Raw genomic sequence first — 17,615 nt, forward strand, 5'->3', positions numbered from 1 at the left:
TGAAAAAGTTTATTTTCAGATCTCTTTAGAAAAAAATATTGAAAACCAGGTACATAAAAGTGCAACTCAAAGGCATGACGATATTGACGTTCCTTGCAGTGCTTTAGTTACCTAAAACTCATAACCTAGAACTGTCTGCTTGTGATTTGCTCTCGTGGACTCCTGTTTAAATGTTAATATGGCTGGTACTAACTGCTGGCTATAAAATGATCATTGATTTATAAAGGGTACAGTCTTTCAGTAAATATAGTGCAAAAACCCCAAATAAAAGCTGCTTTGATTAAAAAAGTTGCACTAGAATTGCTTATGCTTGAAGTCATTTGATTCCAAAGCAACTAGCACCAACTCTGTAGGTAATCTTAACCGTTGTTATTTCTTAATGTTATTATTTATTAATTATGACTGTAAATGTTACATTGATCCAGAATCAGTCAGTCAGACATGTGTCTTTGTATCACAATGCATTTGCTTTGGGCTTTGTATAGCTTGTATATTGATATCTCTGCATATTACTGTTAGTCTTTGTAGTCACATTGAATGGTAGAATAAAGTAATTAGTGAAATAACATAAAATATTTAAAACTGACATTTTTGTAATTTTTCTTCTATTCAGCTATAATCCTCTGATAATCATGGAGCCATATTTTGCTGGTTTTAAGCATGTGCAGCAGGACTATGAAGTCACTCTTGAACTTGCAAGTGAGGAGACTCAAAAAACTAGAAATGCACAAAATTCTAGGACGGGGTCTTATGGTGTCAGTATTAGAGTCCAAGGAATTGATGGACATCCTTACATAGTACTAAACAATACAGAAGGATGTTTGTCAGAAAATCCCCCTCCTTCTGGAAAAGAACAGCAGGTCATTTCTCAGACTGTAAGCAAGCCAGCCACAGACTCCAGTACTGCTTTTAAGTTGGAGGACAAAAACAGTGAACACACAAAGTTTCCTGGAACACAGCACATGCAGCCCTGTGTGCTTAAAACCCTAAAGATAACCAATCTTGATGAAAAGGAAAATGGAATATCAGATTTTAAAGATGGAACAACGAAATCTTCCAATTTGTTGAACTTTCAAAGACATCCTGAACTTTTACAGCCTTACGATCCTGAAAAAAGTAACATTAACTTGGATAATTATCAATCTTCTGTGTGCGGTAAATCTAAATCTTTTGCAGATGAAGATAAGACTGAAGCACATCCTTGGATTTCCTCATCTAAAGTAGTGTCCCTACAGAAAATGAATACATGTCCTGCAGAGCCAACCAAAGCAAATTCAAAAAAGATACATTTGAACAGACCAGGAGAGGACCAAAGTAAGCAGCTGTTGGATTGTCCCAGTAACACAATCAGCCCCGATGAAGTGTGTGTTTCAGAATCATTTTCATCTGCAGGAGGATCCCCATGTGTTAGTCCCACTGCTTATCCGGAGACAAGAAAACCTAGACCAGATGTTCTTCCCTTCCGCAGACAAGATTCAGCTGGGCCAGTACTAGATGACTCGCGAAGATCATCATCCTCATCAGCTACTCCCACTTCTGCAAATTCCTTATACAGATTTTTACTTGATGACCAAGAGTATGCCATCTATGCAGACAATGTTAATAGACATGAAAACAGAAGATATATCCCATTTTTGCCTGGAACTGGCCGTGATATTGACACTGGTTCACTTCCAGGAGTAGATCAGCTAATTGAAAAGTTTGATAAGAAAGTTGATGCTCACAGAAGAGGTAGGTCAGGAAAAAGGAATAGAATTCATCCAGATGATCGTAAAAGATCGAGAAGCGTTGATAGTGCCTTGTCATTAGGGCTTGATGTAAATTCAGATTATTTAGGTGAATTCAGTAAAAGCTTGGGTAAGTCAACTGAGCACTTGCTGAGACCATCTAAAGTTTGCCTTCACAAGCAGTTATCCAGAGATGAAAAGTCACTTTCCAAAGAGATGAAGATTTCTGCTCGAAGTATTGGAAAACTGCAAACGCCTGATAAAGACGCTCAGAACAGCAATTTCAATTCTTTGCAATACCATAAACAAAATGGAGCTGATACCGAGAGCTTGATGTTTAGGTCGTCTACGCTGCCAGGACAGAATAAGAGAGAAGAAGTTAGAACAGTAACTTCTACTTTGTTGTTGCCAAACCGAATCACAATTCCACCTGATTCAGGAGCCAAGAAGATTTCTGTAAAAACATTTTCATCCATCCCTAATACACAGGTATTTTTAATGTAGTCTTTAAGTTGTGTTTTGTAATCTAGGATACTAAAACTGTCATATTGTTAAATGCATATTTTTCTGCTCTTCATTAGAACAAACTCCCATCGCACAATACTTCCAAATGGGATAGCTGAGTTGTTCTGGAGAAATGTAAATACAAAAGTTATTCCTGTAGTTGCAGGTATAGACAACATGGGTAGTAAAACAGCTTGTTCTTGTGGGGGTGAAGGAAGATGGTGGGGCCAAAGAAGGTTAGTGTAAATGATATTAGGATGATTCTTAAGCATAAATGCACAAAAGTAGAATGCTGAAACATATGTAACTCCATGCAAAATTATGTTTTCTTTCTTTTGTTGTGGAGTAGGCTTTCTTCTTGCACTAAGCCAAAATTCCAATGGATCTTTGTGAACTTCAGGTCCACAATACATAAACTTTTTCATAATAGAATAGAATGGGGAACTTAAATTGTACAGGTTGTATTTACAACCCTCATAGGATTATATTTTTTGACACTTTATCTTGTCCTTTTAGGCAACTCCTGATCTCTTAAAAGGGCAGCAAGACCTTGCACAGCAAACGAATGAAGAGACTGCTAAACAGATACTTTACAATTACCTTAAAGAAGGGTTAGTAAACATAGTTAACTTTTGGAGAGGAGATTGTTTTTTCTCAGTGTTTATCTTCTATTACATTTAAAATGTGAAACTGTAAAATCAAAGCTATAACTAAATGAAATGTCTGTTTCGTAATTCTGTAGCTCAGCTGTGTCCTTTAAGGCATTCTAGGATGTCAAAATACCCAGGTAATCAGGACTTACATCAGGTATTGTACAGGATTTAATTAAATGTACTTGACATTTGTGAATTGGAATACGTTTTGTCATTTAAATACTTCTGGAGTTAAACTTCATGTGATATGGAGCTTCATGAAGAATTCAAATCATACCTCATGGGAGTTTAAGCCTGTGGATTTTTTTAAACAACAACAAAGGGTTGTCTCTTAAGGTTTGACAGAAGCTCTCTTGTTGCTGTGCATTTAATCCTTTGTCCACCTGTAACTCTTTTACTTGGTATTTTCTAATGATAACTTATTGAAAGATGAAGGAAGGAGAAATGAATTAAAACACACATGATGCACTTAAATTTCTTTGCATTCCTGATGTAGCAGGTTCTGGGAGCTGTTGAAGTGTTATTTTATGGTGCAGTAGTCAGGACTTGAAAAACCTAATACTAATTACTTCTAATTTAAGTATGTTTGAATAATATACGTGCTGAATACCTGTCTTTCCACAGCTATAGTCTTGTAGAAGAGAGTTGCAATTAGAGTTCTGTGATTTATTTATTTATTTAAGAAAACATTTGGAATACAAATTCTTAACAACCTCTCTTTAAAGGATTTAATGAAATCATAGTTAAGATAATTTCTGACTGGTTCATACCAGATTTTTTTTTTTATGGTGATTTTCAACAGTTTGGACACTCTGAATTTGTTTTGATATTAACAAAATAGTACCTTCGATCATATCGTTGCTTACTTGTACTGTCTGTGTTTTAGAAGTGCTGATAACGATGATGCGACAAAGAGGAAAGTCAACTTAGTTTTTGAGAAAATCCAGACTTTAAAGTCAAGAGCTGCTGGGAAGACACAGGTAAAAAGTTTTTTAAGTTGCTTTGGCTTGTTTCATAGCAATACAGTGTTCAAACAGGGCTTTAAAAATTTGAATCCCCTCACTGACTTCAATTAGACTGTTCTTGTAGTCCCTCAGTAGTACAGCTTAATTTTAATCATGCACTGAGGTGACTTATGGGAAATCTTTTTGTTAACAATTTAAAAAAAAATGTAAAGGAGTCTACCATGAGAGCTTCTACGTTTTGCTTCTACATTTAAGAAGGAGAGATGCAAACTTAACGTGAACATCAAAAGGTTGTTGGATTGAAGAAAAAGCTAACATACATAGCTTTAAAAATAATGGTGGAGCATCTTCTCATTATAGTGATGTAAACAGATATCTAAGTGGAGAGAGTATTTTGATCTGTAATTTAGAAAAGCGGTCATCTAGGATATTGTTTAAAAGCCATATTATAGTAATAGCATTTGCCAGTCAGCCTGCAGAAAAGTTTGTTTTCTGCTACGTGGTGCACTGTTTTTTCAGTTCTAAAGCAAAGTGAAGAAAAGCCCAGTTGTTGCAGTGATGGCATAAGTGGGATTAAATGCTTACTTTTGATGATTATTGTATCCTGGGCTATAATTAGTAAAAATAAAAATATAAAACACATCTTAAGAAATTACCAAAAAAACAGTGTTTGAAAATCTGTCTTGACATATGAGCATGAATCCCTTTGATGTCCGTTTTGTGTAACTGGTGATACCTTAGTCAAATTTGGCCCTAAGTACTTGTGATTTAATTCATATGTTGCCTAATTTGAATTTTTCTTTACGTTTATATGTTTTCTGTACTGTTGGCAACATGCCTTGAGCAATTACAAGAAGTTTTATGAAAATCAAATCATGGTTCCTTTGAAAATATTAGCTTGGCTTGACCCATATGAAAAGTCCCTGGTGAGCTCAGGCAGTTGATTCTACACTTTATTAGCCTTGCTTGTAGCTTTACTTTAGATTTTAAAAAACAATTGTCAAAGTACATCTTGGCTTTGCGGGAATAAACATCTCTAATTGTAGGTTTCGGATTCTTCAGCTGAAGTAAAAGCACTGGTGGAACAAAAAGCAGAACTTGAAAGGAAGGTGGAAGAACTAGAGAAAAAACTGGATCTGGAAATTAGGGTATGGCACTTCGTTGTTATAAAGCGCTTGACTATTTCAAATATACTTTTTTAAGTAAGTGACAACTAATCAACCAACTAAATCTTTTTTTGCTTCATATTCTTTTTAATCCAGATATACCTGGGGTTTTACAGAAGACTTTTTATTTTAAGTGTAGTTGCTCATAGCATAGTAACCCTTTTTAAGAAATATCTTCTTAGTATTTTAGGAGGAGTTTGGAGCAGCGAATAAAAATGTTAGGTACATGCACATAAAATTTCTTAGGTATCTGCAGAGGTAAATGTGAATCTGTTGACTGCAATGAGACAGACATGGAGTGACAGACAAACTGTATTGCTCATTAGCTGCTGTTTATTAATTACAGCATTATTTTTGCAGCACTGAATTCAAAGTAATTAAATACAGCCATGCTCTGAAGACATGAGAAGGACAGTTTGGCTTCTTTTGGTTTGCGTTTTGAGTCTGTGATAATAATCAATATACTTGAAACTGATTAGATAGTACTGAGGAGACTTCGCTTCTCACATTTCTAATAAAAAATTTAAAAAAGTGTTTTGTGTGTTTTAATAAACATGCTAAGCTTTTACTAGTCATAAATTAGTAAGAATTTCTACATGTGAAAAATATCGGTCTTGAAATGGCTTCTTTCATATAATAATAAAAAAAAGCCTTTAATTTATTTATGCTTGGTCTATTGTCTTGCTTAACTTGTGGTGTACAAAATTCAGAATCAGCAAAATTCCAGAGAAGAGAGAGATGCTACACGAGCAAGCCTGAAAGATCTTCAGTTGCAACTTGATGAAAGTATATGTGAAAAAGAAGCATTAAAAAAGCAGCTGGAAGAAAATGAGAAGGAACTCAGGCAAAACCTAGAGGAGTGAGTTAATTCTAGAAAAGTTATTCATTGGAATTTGTGCCTTTTCTTAAACCTTTTAGATTAAAAATACCTGTGTCTTCAGAATATGTTAATGGAATCAGACAGAGTGACATTTATTATTGTAGGAAATACTTCTACCATTTAAAAACTGCATGTTTTTAGAATATCTGGAAGGAAAAGAAAGATTCCTGAATTTACAGTCTCCTCAGTGCAAATTGCTTTTAATATTTCATAGTCATAATTTATAGTTGAAGACTTTAAAAGCACTTGAGTGCTTTAGTCAAGAATATAGTACCAGGTTTAGAATAAAACACAACTTTCCACTTAAATATCTACTTAAAGGACTTCTCATTTTTACCCCTCTGACATTTCATTTTTCTGCCTCTTTATATCCCATTCCCATGTGGGGAACATGGGAATAGATACTCTTATCTTTTTAGTACTTGAAAGAACAAATTAGTATTTCTATAAATTAAAAAATCCTGTCTGATTTTTCCTGATGAGGCTTTTTCAAGTGAAGATGGAGCAGGAGCAACACCAGACTGAGATCAGAGATCTTCAAGACCAGCTCTCTGAGATGCATGATGAACTGGATAACGCAAAACATACTGATGAAGGGGAGAAAGAGCTTCTGATTGAGGTTAGTTATAACCTACCAGAAGAAGGATGAAAAAATCAAAAGAATTGCATAAAAAGTGGGAACCAAGGTACAGGCAGAAGAAATACATGCCGTAGCTTTTCCCATTTTATCAATCCAAAACAATATAACGTTATTAGGTAACCTAAGCAAGCAGGTTGTAATAACTACATTAACACTAAAAGGAATACAAAGTATAAGTACCATTGTTTTATAGGAGAACATTGTAGAATAGGAGAACAAATAACATAATGGTTGAGGGACAGCTGAGTTATCCGCTATTACCAGATAATCATCTCAGTCAGTTTTAACAGTTAGATAGGATTTTGAGTCAGAACAGGGAAGATCAGTTTAAAGAAGGTGTACATACTAGCAAGGCCAGATGAGATTCAACTAAGAAAATTAAAAACTCACCAAAGCAGCCTCTAAATTGTTGGCTCCCTATTGATGGGACCAAGGGCGAAGGGCTAGAGTCTGAAGAGGAACAAGAGAGTTATGGGTTTTCTGTTACCTTGGGATGAAAGAGGAGTTGGCTGTAGCCCTGGTTATAGTAATATACTGATGATGAAATAGAGAACACTGCTTGCTAAATTTATTGATAAGGGTGTGTAAGAGTATCAGTGCATAATGGTTCAAGAGGAGGATTAGAATTCGGAATTATCTGAATACATTGTAGTACCAAAACAATTAACTTCACTTAATGCTAGTGCAAAGAACTAGCTTAAGTAATGGAAGCTAAATGTTAAAATGCAAAATAGGTAGCAAAAGCATAGACGGGAATATTAAAGATGTTCGTATGCAAGACACGCTGAGTAGAGTAACTACCTTGTTTTGTGTAGGTGAGATGTGATTACTCCCTTAAATTACTGTCTTAAATCTCAGGCACTGCAGTTGAAAGTTGTACATAAGTAGGGGAATATCTGCAATGATGGCGATAATACTGAAAAACATTACCTATGAAGAAGGACTTTAATCTGAATGGAGGAGTAAGGGAAGAGTCAAAAGCACATCTTATATAATGTTGCTATAAAGGAAAAAGTGATCAATTTTTTTTATGTTGTGTGGGGATAAAGTAAGAAATAAGAGAGTTAGCTGCAGAGATTTAAAGTAAGTGAAAACATTTTCTGTCAATATGGAGAATTAAACAGTGGAACACGGTTATTGGGGTGGTAGTAGAATCCCTTTCATTGTAGGCTTTTAAGGACAGAATAGATGATGTGTGTCAGGAATGGTTTAGATATTCTGATCCTGCTTCAGTGCAGGGGAAGTTTACATTATTTTTGAAAGTGCAATTATTCACAGCTTGAGAAATACAGAATTAGATAATTCTTGAAGCTGTACATTTTTGATTGTTGCTGTTTTATTCTGTGTCTGTATACATGAATGTGTGTATTTATTCTTCAGATTCACTGACGACCCTCTTCCTTCCCAGCAATTTGGAGGGGGAAATGACTTCTAGGGGAGAACACGGTGGGAGGAGGAAGGGTGTAAAGGCGTGGACTCAGTTGGGAAGCACTTGTTTTGTCTTCAGTACTTGCAGAAGCAACTTTCTTTATTCTTTCCAGCGGAAAAGACAACAAAGAATTATCATTGGGTTTGCTTCTCTTGCAGTGTGGGAAGCAAAGGTTTTTCTTTGTTCTTATCTGCCTCTTTGCTACAGAAGGTAGGACTGAGGGAGTTGTTGAATTGCAACCTTAGTTTGACTCCTGCTTTATTTACAGATAGCATAACATACACCAGCAAAGTCTTTTCATAGTTTTGCAGGATCAGATATGTTGACCCATTATATAAAACATCAACTATATGTTATACTTCTAATAATCTTAGGGTTTAGTAAATTTTTAGCTTACTATAAAAGGCGCAGAAAATACATCAGTCATAAAACAAAGTCAGCCTTGGGGAGCTTATACTTAGATGTTTTCTTTCTCTGAAACACAAACAGAACATCCATTGGAGCTATTTGTCATGCAGTTGTGTTTAATTTTGTTCTTTAGGAGCTGATGCAAATGAAGCAGGATCTGCAAGCAGTGTTAATAGCAAAAGATCAGCAAGAAGAGATTTTGAGAAAAAGAGAGAGAGAGCTTACAGCTTTAAAAGGAGCACTAAAAGAAGAAGTATCTAGCCATGACATGGAGATGGATAAACTTAAAGAGCAACATGATAAAGAATTGCTCAATCTACAACAGAGCCTGGAGAAAGCAACAGAGGTGAAATAAGTCATTACAGTTAATCTCTGCAGGGAAAAATCATGCCTCTCACAGATATCACATACTAGATGCTTTCAGATACTAATATTTTCTTAGCAAAATGAATAGGTAAAGATTTGGGCTAGGAGATTCTTAGCTGCTGATAATAAGTTTTATTTCATACACTTGTATAATGTTTTGATGGTTTGTCACAGCTGAAGTTGTGTCCCTTTCTTCAAGTGGTTATTTACTAAGTTTGCTTCACTTCAAACTTTGGGAGGGAATAGATGGGAGTATAGTAGAGAGGACAATTTGCTTGGCTTGGCTTAAATGGAATCACTGAAACCTTGAGGATGCCCTGAAGAGTGCCAGTGTGCTTTGCCAGTGATGCTGTTGAAATTACAGTCTGGGAGCTTCTAGCAGTTCTCTGCAGTTCTTTGCAGTGGTTCCTACCTTCAGCTCTTTGTGTCATGTCCTGTTCCCTGGTTACATTGTCCTACCTTGTCCCTTGAACTACTTAGTGCTAGGGGATTTTTTTGTTTTATTTTGTGTGCTTTTCATTTATTGAGCTTATCTTGTTTACTGAATGGTCAAACGAGTGCCAACACAAGGGAAACAGCAGGGAGTGAGTGTCTGGAAGCAGACAGGAGGAGAACAGAACTGAAGGAATTGCCTCTTCCAGCGTCAGCAGGCAGTCTTTGTGAGGGGGAGAGTAGGAACAGTTTTCAGATGTGAATATCTGTTACTGCTTTCCAAAAGATGTCCTTTGTGAAGTTATCTTTGCAGAGATGGCAGCTAGGAATTTATTGCAAGATTTTTTTTGTAAGGGAACAGTTCTCATAGAATTTTGAGTGTTATTTTTACAGTGACAGTTATTTGTGTCTTTTCCATATGCCCTTCCCTCATTTTATTTCTGTCAAATATTTGAGAAAATTTCTAAAGGCAAACTGTGCTTGACCAATATAAGTCAAAATTGTAAGCTCGGTTTTATGCTTAGAAATGTCCGTGCTAATTTATATCTTTTACCCACACCTCATTGGTATTAGGTGAGTTGCAGTTATCCTACAAGTCATGGCTGAAAACATAATGTAAAACTGAATTAAAATCAAGCTTGAAACTTGAAAGAAGTTTCCAAAGCTGTATATGCTTTATGAGCAAAAAAGGAGCACATATGGAAGATGCTGGATAGATATTGTATGACTGAATTCTGATAAAGAGTAACAGGGTTGTTCTTAAACGTGCAGTTTTCCTCAGTGGTTAGAAAAGTTTATATACACTGGTTTGTTTTTGCAGCCTAGGACTTCTACTTGAGATTGTTTGGCTTTGCTCAAATGTGTTGTTTCTCTCTGTTTACATCATCATGAAGATATTTGACTCATCTGAGCTGCTTGAACTGAATTAATTTTTTTCTTTGAGAGAAGTAGAACATTTAAATTATCATTTTTTAATTATACAGTAATTGTAGTGACAGCTTAACCTCAGTGAACCATCTTTCAGAGTTACTCTATGGTAATTTACTGTATTTCAATTATGGAACTGTAATTACGACTGACAAGAAATGAAAGAGTGGTCTGTTTGGCATAACAATAACAGTCTGGGAAATGGCCCTATGACTGGGTTGCTGTAGCTTAGTGATGGTTATAAATAGCATTTATTAACTTGCATGACATAGTCTATCTAATAGTAAATTTAATAAGATGTTCAAAAGTGAAATTTAATTAATTAATGTTGCTCTTCCAATTTTACTTCAAGTGGTTTTTGTTGGTTTTAAGTAAAACTTTCATCATACTTAATTGGAAGGTTGGGTTTTTTTTGTGGTGGTGTTTTTTGGTTTGTTTTTTTTTAAAAAAAATCTCACTAGTATTAGTACCCTTAATGATTTTTTTTTTGAAGCCCAGCATTATCTCTGTGCCTGCTGGCTGAGATTTGTTGTTGAGTTTGATATATCATCTATCAAGAAAGTATAATCAGTCTCTGCAGGGAGTTAGATGGGTGATCTGCTGTGATCTTACATATGATGTTAGTTATTGGTCTTATAATTAATCTGGAATACCCAACAGTGTGTGTGAAAATCATATTTTATACAATTGAAGCTGCTTGACCTGTTAATTTTTTTTTTTTAAATATTATTGCAAGCTGGAAACATTTATATTGGATGGCGGGATAGAAGAAATTTACAAAAAAGATTAGTGGAAAGGGCCATTCTGTTGTATTTAATGAGGGAAACAGGTGTGTGAATGCTGTAACAGTGGTTTATCATACAGAAAATACGGATACCGATGTTTGATAGATCAGGGTATATCAGAGTTTGTTAAAAAAAAAAACAAACCCAAAAACCACAAAACCAAAAACCAAACAAAAACCCCCAAACAAAAACCCAGAATTTTTCAGCTGCTAGAGATGTCAGATAGGTTGGCAAGTAATGTGCTGTGCTTTTAGTCTGTGTGATTAGAATGTCACATAGATCTGTTTTGAAACCATGTTAGAAACATACTCAAGGTTATCTGATAGGAGAACAGAGCACGATTATTTGTCATGTGCGATTCTGTTCTCATGCTCACTGATGTGGTGGTAGGTTGGGGTTTTTTGGGTTTTTGTGTTTTGTTTTGTTTTTTTAAATAGAGAGTGTTATATAAAGCCACAGATATTAAGATACTAATTTTCTTTGCTACAGTTTACCTTTTAAACTCATTTTTATGTTATATCTTTTGCTTGTGGTAGTCTTGAGGCAGCTGTGATTGTTCTTAACTTCATTGCTTGTTTATTAGGACTGAGACCAGACTATTTCCATTTAACAACAGTAAAAGTTTTACTCTTCCATAATATACCTCTGTGGGGTAATAATTACATTTAACTTAAGAAATTAAAAAATTAATGTCTTTCTAATTAAAAATTAGATCACTGCAAGTGCTAGAGCAGAAATGAATATGAATCCCCTCCTAGTTTTAATGTAGTACAAAAATTTATATTATTTAATCTGATCCTACAACACAACAGGCCAGAATTGTACTACTTAACCATGAGTGCTCTGTTACTGTAAATGAAGTGCCACTGTTTCAGTAAAATTTGGAAATATCTTTTGGAACGTAATGTAGGTAAAAGGTTGTAGCAAATAGCAACTAGTACTGTTCAAATTCCACTGAAATTGGATCAGCTCGGGAGTGCAATTGTGAACTGCCCAGCACTGTCAAATTTATGTCTGTTTTGAGAAGCAGGCTGCTCAAATTATGTTGTTCAGAAAAAGTTGTAATCATCACATTATGAAGAGGCTTACCTAAGCCTGGCCTTTACTGATTTTTTCAGGGTTCATCATACTTCTGATCTTTTCCTCAAAATGATAAAACAGACAATCAGAGTTTAGAAACCAATTCATTTATCAACACATTTAAGAATGCAATGAAGCTTCTGGTCATTTGAGGTTTAACTGACATGTATGTGTTAAGACATGCGATATGATTAAAAAGAAGACGGAATTTTGCCAGAGCAAGTGGTAGGAGCAGCAAAAGACAGTGGTTACCTTCTGCACATGTTACAAACTAAGAGTGTACTCCTTTAAAATAAGAAAATAATATAAAATTTTGAGCATTGTAGATGAGAAGAAGCTTTTGTTTTGTTTTTATTTTTTCCCCACCTGTATGAAGTGATTGTGAATTTAGGTGAACCTAGCACAGAGCTGTAAAGATCTTCTTCAGAGCTAAATAAAAATCTCCTCATAGAGCAGAAGCTTAATAAAAACTAGTTTAACATTGTAAATAATACTGATTTATACTGTGTGTGCCTTTCTTGTAGAAATGGCTTGGCATATATAGTTTAAATGTAAAATGATACAAAACTAAATTTAGTATACTCTGAGAACCTGTTTTGGAATAATGCTGTACAAACATGAAACAGTGGTTACCCAAGTTACTCAAGGTAAAGTGAAGACATAACTGATTGTGGAGCATCACAGAGACGTTTTGGTACATAAAGTGATAGACAAATTTAATTTTTATAACTATAAAATTATATATTTGGAAAAAAACAATAGGATCCAAACTAACTTGTGCCACTCCAAGATGAAATCTTGGGGATATAATAAATATAAAAACATTGTCTTGTTAGCAGTAAAAGAAACAAATTATATGATAGGAGTTACTAGGGCATAAGAACATCATTATGCCCTTGTATGCATACATCCATAACTCATCTGAATCTGCATCCTGAATGCCGTGTCTGAGTCTAGCCCGTTCACCTCAAACAAGATACACACAGCTGGAAAAGATTTAGAGAAGATGAACAAGCATTTCAGATGCCACTGCTGGGTTTTTTTTTTCTTTCCTCTGCTTGCCTCAGGCAGCCTTTGCCATGTTGAAATAACACTTCTTTCTGTTTCAAGGGTAGAAACCAGTCAGTAACTGATCTAAACTGTATACAGAGTCAAAGAATAGTGGAGTGACTGGTCCAAGTCAATGTTTCCTCTTTCATGACCTTCCCCCCTCCTCTTCATTTTCTGCCCTCCTTTGCCATCTCTCTAAAAGCCTGGTGTGTTTTTAATCAGTTTCTATTGTGGTCCTACAAACACAGATGGAGTGGGGGAAAGAGAGGGAGGGTGCACAGTCAGAAGTGTGATGGTGGAAGGAAGGCTACAGGCACTCCTTAAATAGGCATCATTATTGGAAACACATATTTTAGAATTGTATATGGAAAATGTGGGAGACAGATTTGATTTGTTTTGCTCTAAGTGTCTGTTCTGTGCATGGAAAGGAAGCTGTTTGGTAACAGCATCATGCGTGTTTTTAGGCACCCATTAAATGAAATACCAAACAAATTATGAAATTGTAGCTGTGTTGTTGACAAGAACAGTAAATGTGACGCTAAGGCGCACTGAAGATGTAGTTTGGTGACTTTTTGGTTTTGGTGCTAAAGCAGCTTTTTAAGTTCCAGCTCTTCTGGTCTTTTGTTTCCATGCAATTTACTCCATCATTTATTTAGTGTGGACATGAGTTTGTTTGGATGCAGACAGTACCATGAAACTACAACTGGGTGGTTTTTATAGTGTATGTAGAGTCAAGAAAGCCTCTGAACAAAACCGTCCTGCAAAGTTCTATCTGAGTTGGATTGGACCACTTCTAAACAAGACAAAGAAAATCTGTTTCATCTGTAATAGTAATTTCACCATTGTGAACCTTATTCACCCAGGACTATTTCAGTTAGTCTGGACTGAGACAGGGGGTTGGTTGGTTGTGGGGTCTTTTTGTTTCTGAAAGTTGGCAAGAGCCTGTGCAGTCAGATACTTCTTTAATACCATCAGGAGGATCTCTAATCCTTATCAGCAGAAGACAGTATATGTATTTTCAGGTGGTTTGTCCTGTGAAAGTATGTATGTTTGTGTATGTGTATGAAGTGTTTAACTGTGTAAGTCCATTCAGTAGGGTACAATGTGGACACAGAACTAGTTAATATTTTACTTCAGTCTTTGCAACAACTTCTGACCTTGCAAAAACTGTTAAGCCAGTCTGAGTATGTCATGATACATAGCTAGGAGGATAATATGACATTGATATAGCTACTGGTTGAGAGTTAATACTTTCCTGGCTCTAGATTTAACTGTGTAAATATTAGGTCATGCCTATAGTGGGAAATTTTGTTTAATATGCTCTGTAGTTTGTTTTTGTTTTGTTTTGTTTTAAAAAAAGTGCATTCTGCAATATCTTTAAAATGTAGGTATTTCAATCTTTCATTACATCTCATAAATGAAAACCTAAATAGTTTTGGAAATAATATTAAGGATATGATGCTGTTTAGACTGGTGAAAATGGCCTTGCAAGAGAACAAGTCTTGTCTCTAAACTGTCACAAATGAACAATTTTTAACTAGTTAATAGAATGGATCTAGCTGAAAGGAACGACTGACTTGCTTGTAAATTTGTGCACTTGCTTACTGAATAATCGCTTGAAGTACAGCTGAGGACTCAGGTTGGTTGCAGTGTACCTCACTAAGATAAAAACACACTGACCTTTTTAATAGGTAACTAATGATAGTTAACTTCCAAAGGCATAGGCACACGTTAAAGTAGGCTAGGCCTCATTTTGAGGTGATGGGAAGAATTAATCAGTGTAAGATAGAAAAGCAGTAAGTAAAGCCATTTAGGCCATTTAGTCTCTTTTCCAGAATGTTGGGGGTTTTGTTTAGGGTTTTGGTGGTTTTTTTGGGGGGGTGGGGGGGGGTGTTGGTAGCCTAACATTCCATTTTGCTTTTAAGGAGTTTTCACATTCCTTTTTTAGAGGTATGAGATTTTATCATTCATGCTATCCAACGTTACTGTGTCATTCATCCCAGGACTTCCAACTGCTTTAAGAAATAGTTCTGAGGTTAGAAGAATTGCCTAAAGGTACACAGTGGGGAAAAATACCGGAACTACAAACAGAGCTGCAAACAGAAATAAAGACCTGTTATTTGCATTCATGAGCTTTAAAAACTAGATGACTATACCTGAATAATACTGATTTCAGAAGCTCTCTTTACTGAAGAGCTAATAAAGATTACAATTAAAGGGCTGTCCCTATGTTGAGACTTGGTATGTTTGTCTTTTTTCCTTGGGTGTCAGTCTTTGGGTGTAGGTTGATTTTGTTTTTTTCTTTCTTTGGAAATCACCTGCATATTACCTAGGGAAATCAGTGTCTAGTTGTTTTATTTAAACTTGATTTGTTTCTATACAAAAAGGACAGGAAAAGACAATAGAAAGGGATTTGCTATCTCCATCACTGCTACCCCCTCAGGATTGTCTGAGGGAGCTGGGTAGATCTGAATCCCTGAAGCTGCATGAAACTCTTTACATGTAGTTCAAGAAGTTAAACAACTACTCCAGCATCAACCTAAAAAGGTAGTCCATAAGACTTTAGAGTTGGTTTCAGCAGACAATATCTTCCTTGATACCTTAAGTGTTCCACTCCAGGAACAAAATGAAGTGCGCAGCCACACCATACCCTTTTTTTCAGAAGGTTTTGGAAGATTATCGTGTCATTTGCTTTGATTCCACAAGTAGGAGTATGGAAAGAATATTTGAAAGTCTGTTACTTTTATTTAAAAAAAAAAAAAAAAACTTCTGTTTGTGCTCTAGCTCATTTTGAATGGAGATTTATTCTTTAGATTTGTACTTCAAGTATGGCAATTAAAGAACAAACAGTTAATTGGTTGAATTCAGTTTTACTCAGTTGAACTTGATTCTGAAAGGAAATGTAAAGGTTTTTAGAAAAATTGGCTGAGTTGTGCCTAATAAATGTTGAATCGAGCCAAAATTTAACAATTCTAATAAGCTGTGAATGAGATACTTAGCTTCCTCTCACTTTAGCTTTTCCTGTATTTTGTAAAAGGACTCTAAAGGTCCTGTACTGTGCGGTCACTGCCAAAGGGGGAATTTCACCAGCTGAAACACTGAAGTCAGCCAAAACCATTTTTTAATGATCAGTTACACAACTACTCTCATGTCTTTGCCAGTGTTGAGGGTGTGGTAAAAAAAGGTGTGGAGCCACAGAACATTTTCTGCATTCCTATCCAAGAGGTTTTTTGCTATATTCAGGATGAAATAGAATGTTTCATTTGCATCTCGAGGACCCTGTTTGTGTGTTCTGTCCAGTTTCTTTGGGTTTACACAGTAAGGGGCGGTGGGAAGGATTTTGATGCCCTTGGTACTAACTGAGCTTCATCTCCAGTTCTTTAAATCTGTTCCCTGCTTGCACCAAAGATGAGAGTAGAATAGTATATAAATACATTTGCTTTACTGAGATTTCTGCAACAAAGGAGTTGGAACAATGTTTATTGCTTTATTTAAACTTGGTCTTGACTAATTTTAATATATTTTAAAATATATCTGGACACATATACAACTTTATATAAGGACACAAACCCAAATTTTATTCAATTCATTTCTTGTTAGGCAAAACACCTGAAAGGAGCAGGATGGGAAGTGAGGGAATTGAATTTCACTGCTGAAGTGCCCTTACGGAGAGTAACTTCCTTAGGCCCAAAGCTGAAAACTAAATGCTGCATGCATATGAACTCCAGCAGCTGTGACTATGTGGGCTCAGATAAGCAGACCTGCGCTAGGTAAAACTTTATAAATCCGATATACATACCAAATCAAATAGTACACATATATATATGCAATGCATTCTCTCACTTTCTTCTCATCCATCTGAGTTAAAAGTAGCTTTGTATTGACTTAAAGACAACGTTAGAATATTTCATTTATCAATGTTTTTCAGACTTTGGTCTGTTCCTGCACTTAGTACATTCTATTAAAAACCTCTTCTGAAGAAAGAATTATATTGATTATTTCACAACCTTTAATTCCTTTTCTCAGCATAGCTGCAAGCTCGTAAGTAATGTTATTTGCCATATTAAGTATAGGAAAGTAAGAGGTAGAGAGATTACTGTCAAAAGGATCCATTAGTTGTGCATGTTCAAATTAAGGTGCCTAGGTTAACATAATGTTAACCATTATATAGTCCTTGATATATTCAGGGTACAATTTTTGCTGACCTCAGTTGCAGCTGTGCACTCAAGACTTTGGAAACCACACCCTAGTGTCTCAAATCAAGCACCAAGGAATTTAAGGAGCATGCAGTTATTGATCCCCTCTGGAAAGTTTTGGTTGAGTGATTTGCCTCAGGAGTTCTTTGGCAGAGTCAAGAATAGAGTCCAGATTCTCTAGGGCTGTATTTAGGTATCTTAGCTGTGAAACTATCCTTTCTCTTACTGCCTCACTCATTTCTGCCAGACTCCTTTATTTCTGCAGCAACAGACTTTTTCAGTGTAAACTCTTTACTTGTTCTTGAGCTGTTTGACTAATCCTTTAAGCTTCAGAGTTAAAATGTATGAGAACTATTAAAAAATTTCAGTGGTTATTGACCTCTGTAGATTATTTTCCTCCATGTGTG

At 35.6% G+C, this 17,615-nt stretch overlaps 1 protein-coding gene across 1 annotated transcript in view; it reads left to right on the top strand.

Moving 5' to 3' along the window:
• The first annotated feature begins 632 nt into the window (after positions 1-632).
• Positions 633-17,615, top strand: part of CGNL1 (cingulin like 1) — a 45,170-nt gene continuing 28,187 nt past the window's right edge. The window contains 7 exon segments of the mRNA XM_075714339.1: positions 633-2,216; positions 2,748-2,842; positions 3,771-3,864; positions 4,896-4,997; positions 5,726-5,874; positions 6,379-6,514; positions 8,506-8,718. Of these exon segments, the coding sequence (XP_075570454.1) occupies positions 633-2,216; positions 2,748-2,842; positions 3,771-3,864; positions 4,896-4,997; positions 5,726-5,874; positions 6,379-6,514; positions 8,506-8,718 (2,373 nt within the window).

This window comes from Pelecanus crispus, chromosome 7 (genome assembly GCF_030463565.1).
Source record: "Pelecanus crispus isolate bPelCri1 chromosome 7, bPelCri1.pri, whole genome shotgun sequence".
NCBI classification, from domain to species: Eukaryota; Metazoa; Chordata; class Aves; order Pelecaniformes; family Pelecanidae; genus Pelecanus; species Pelecanus crispus.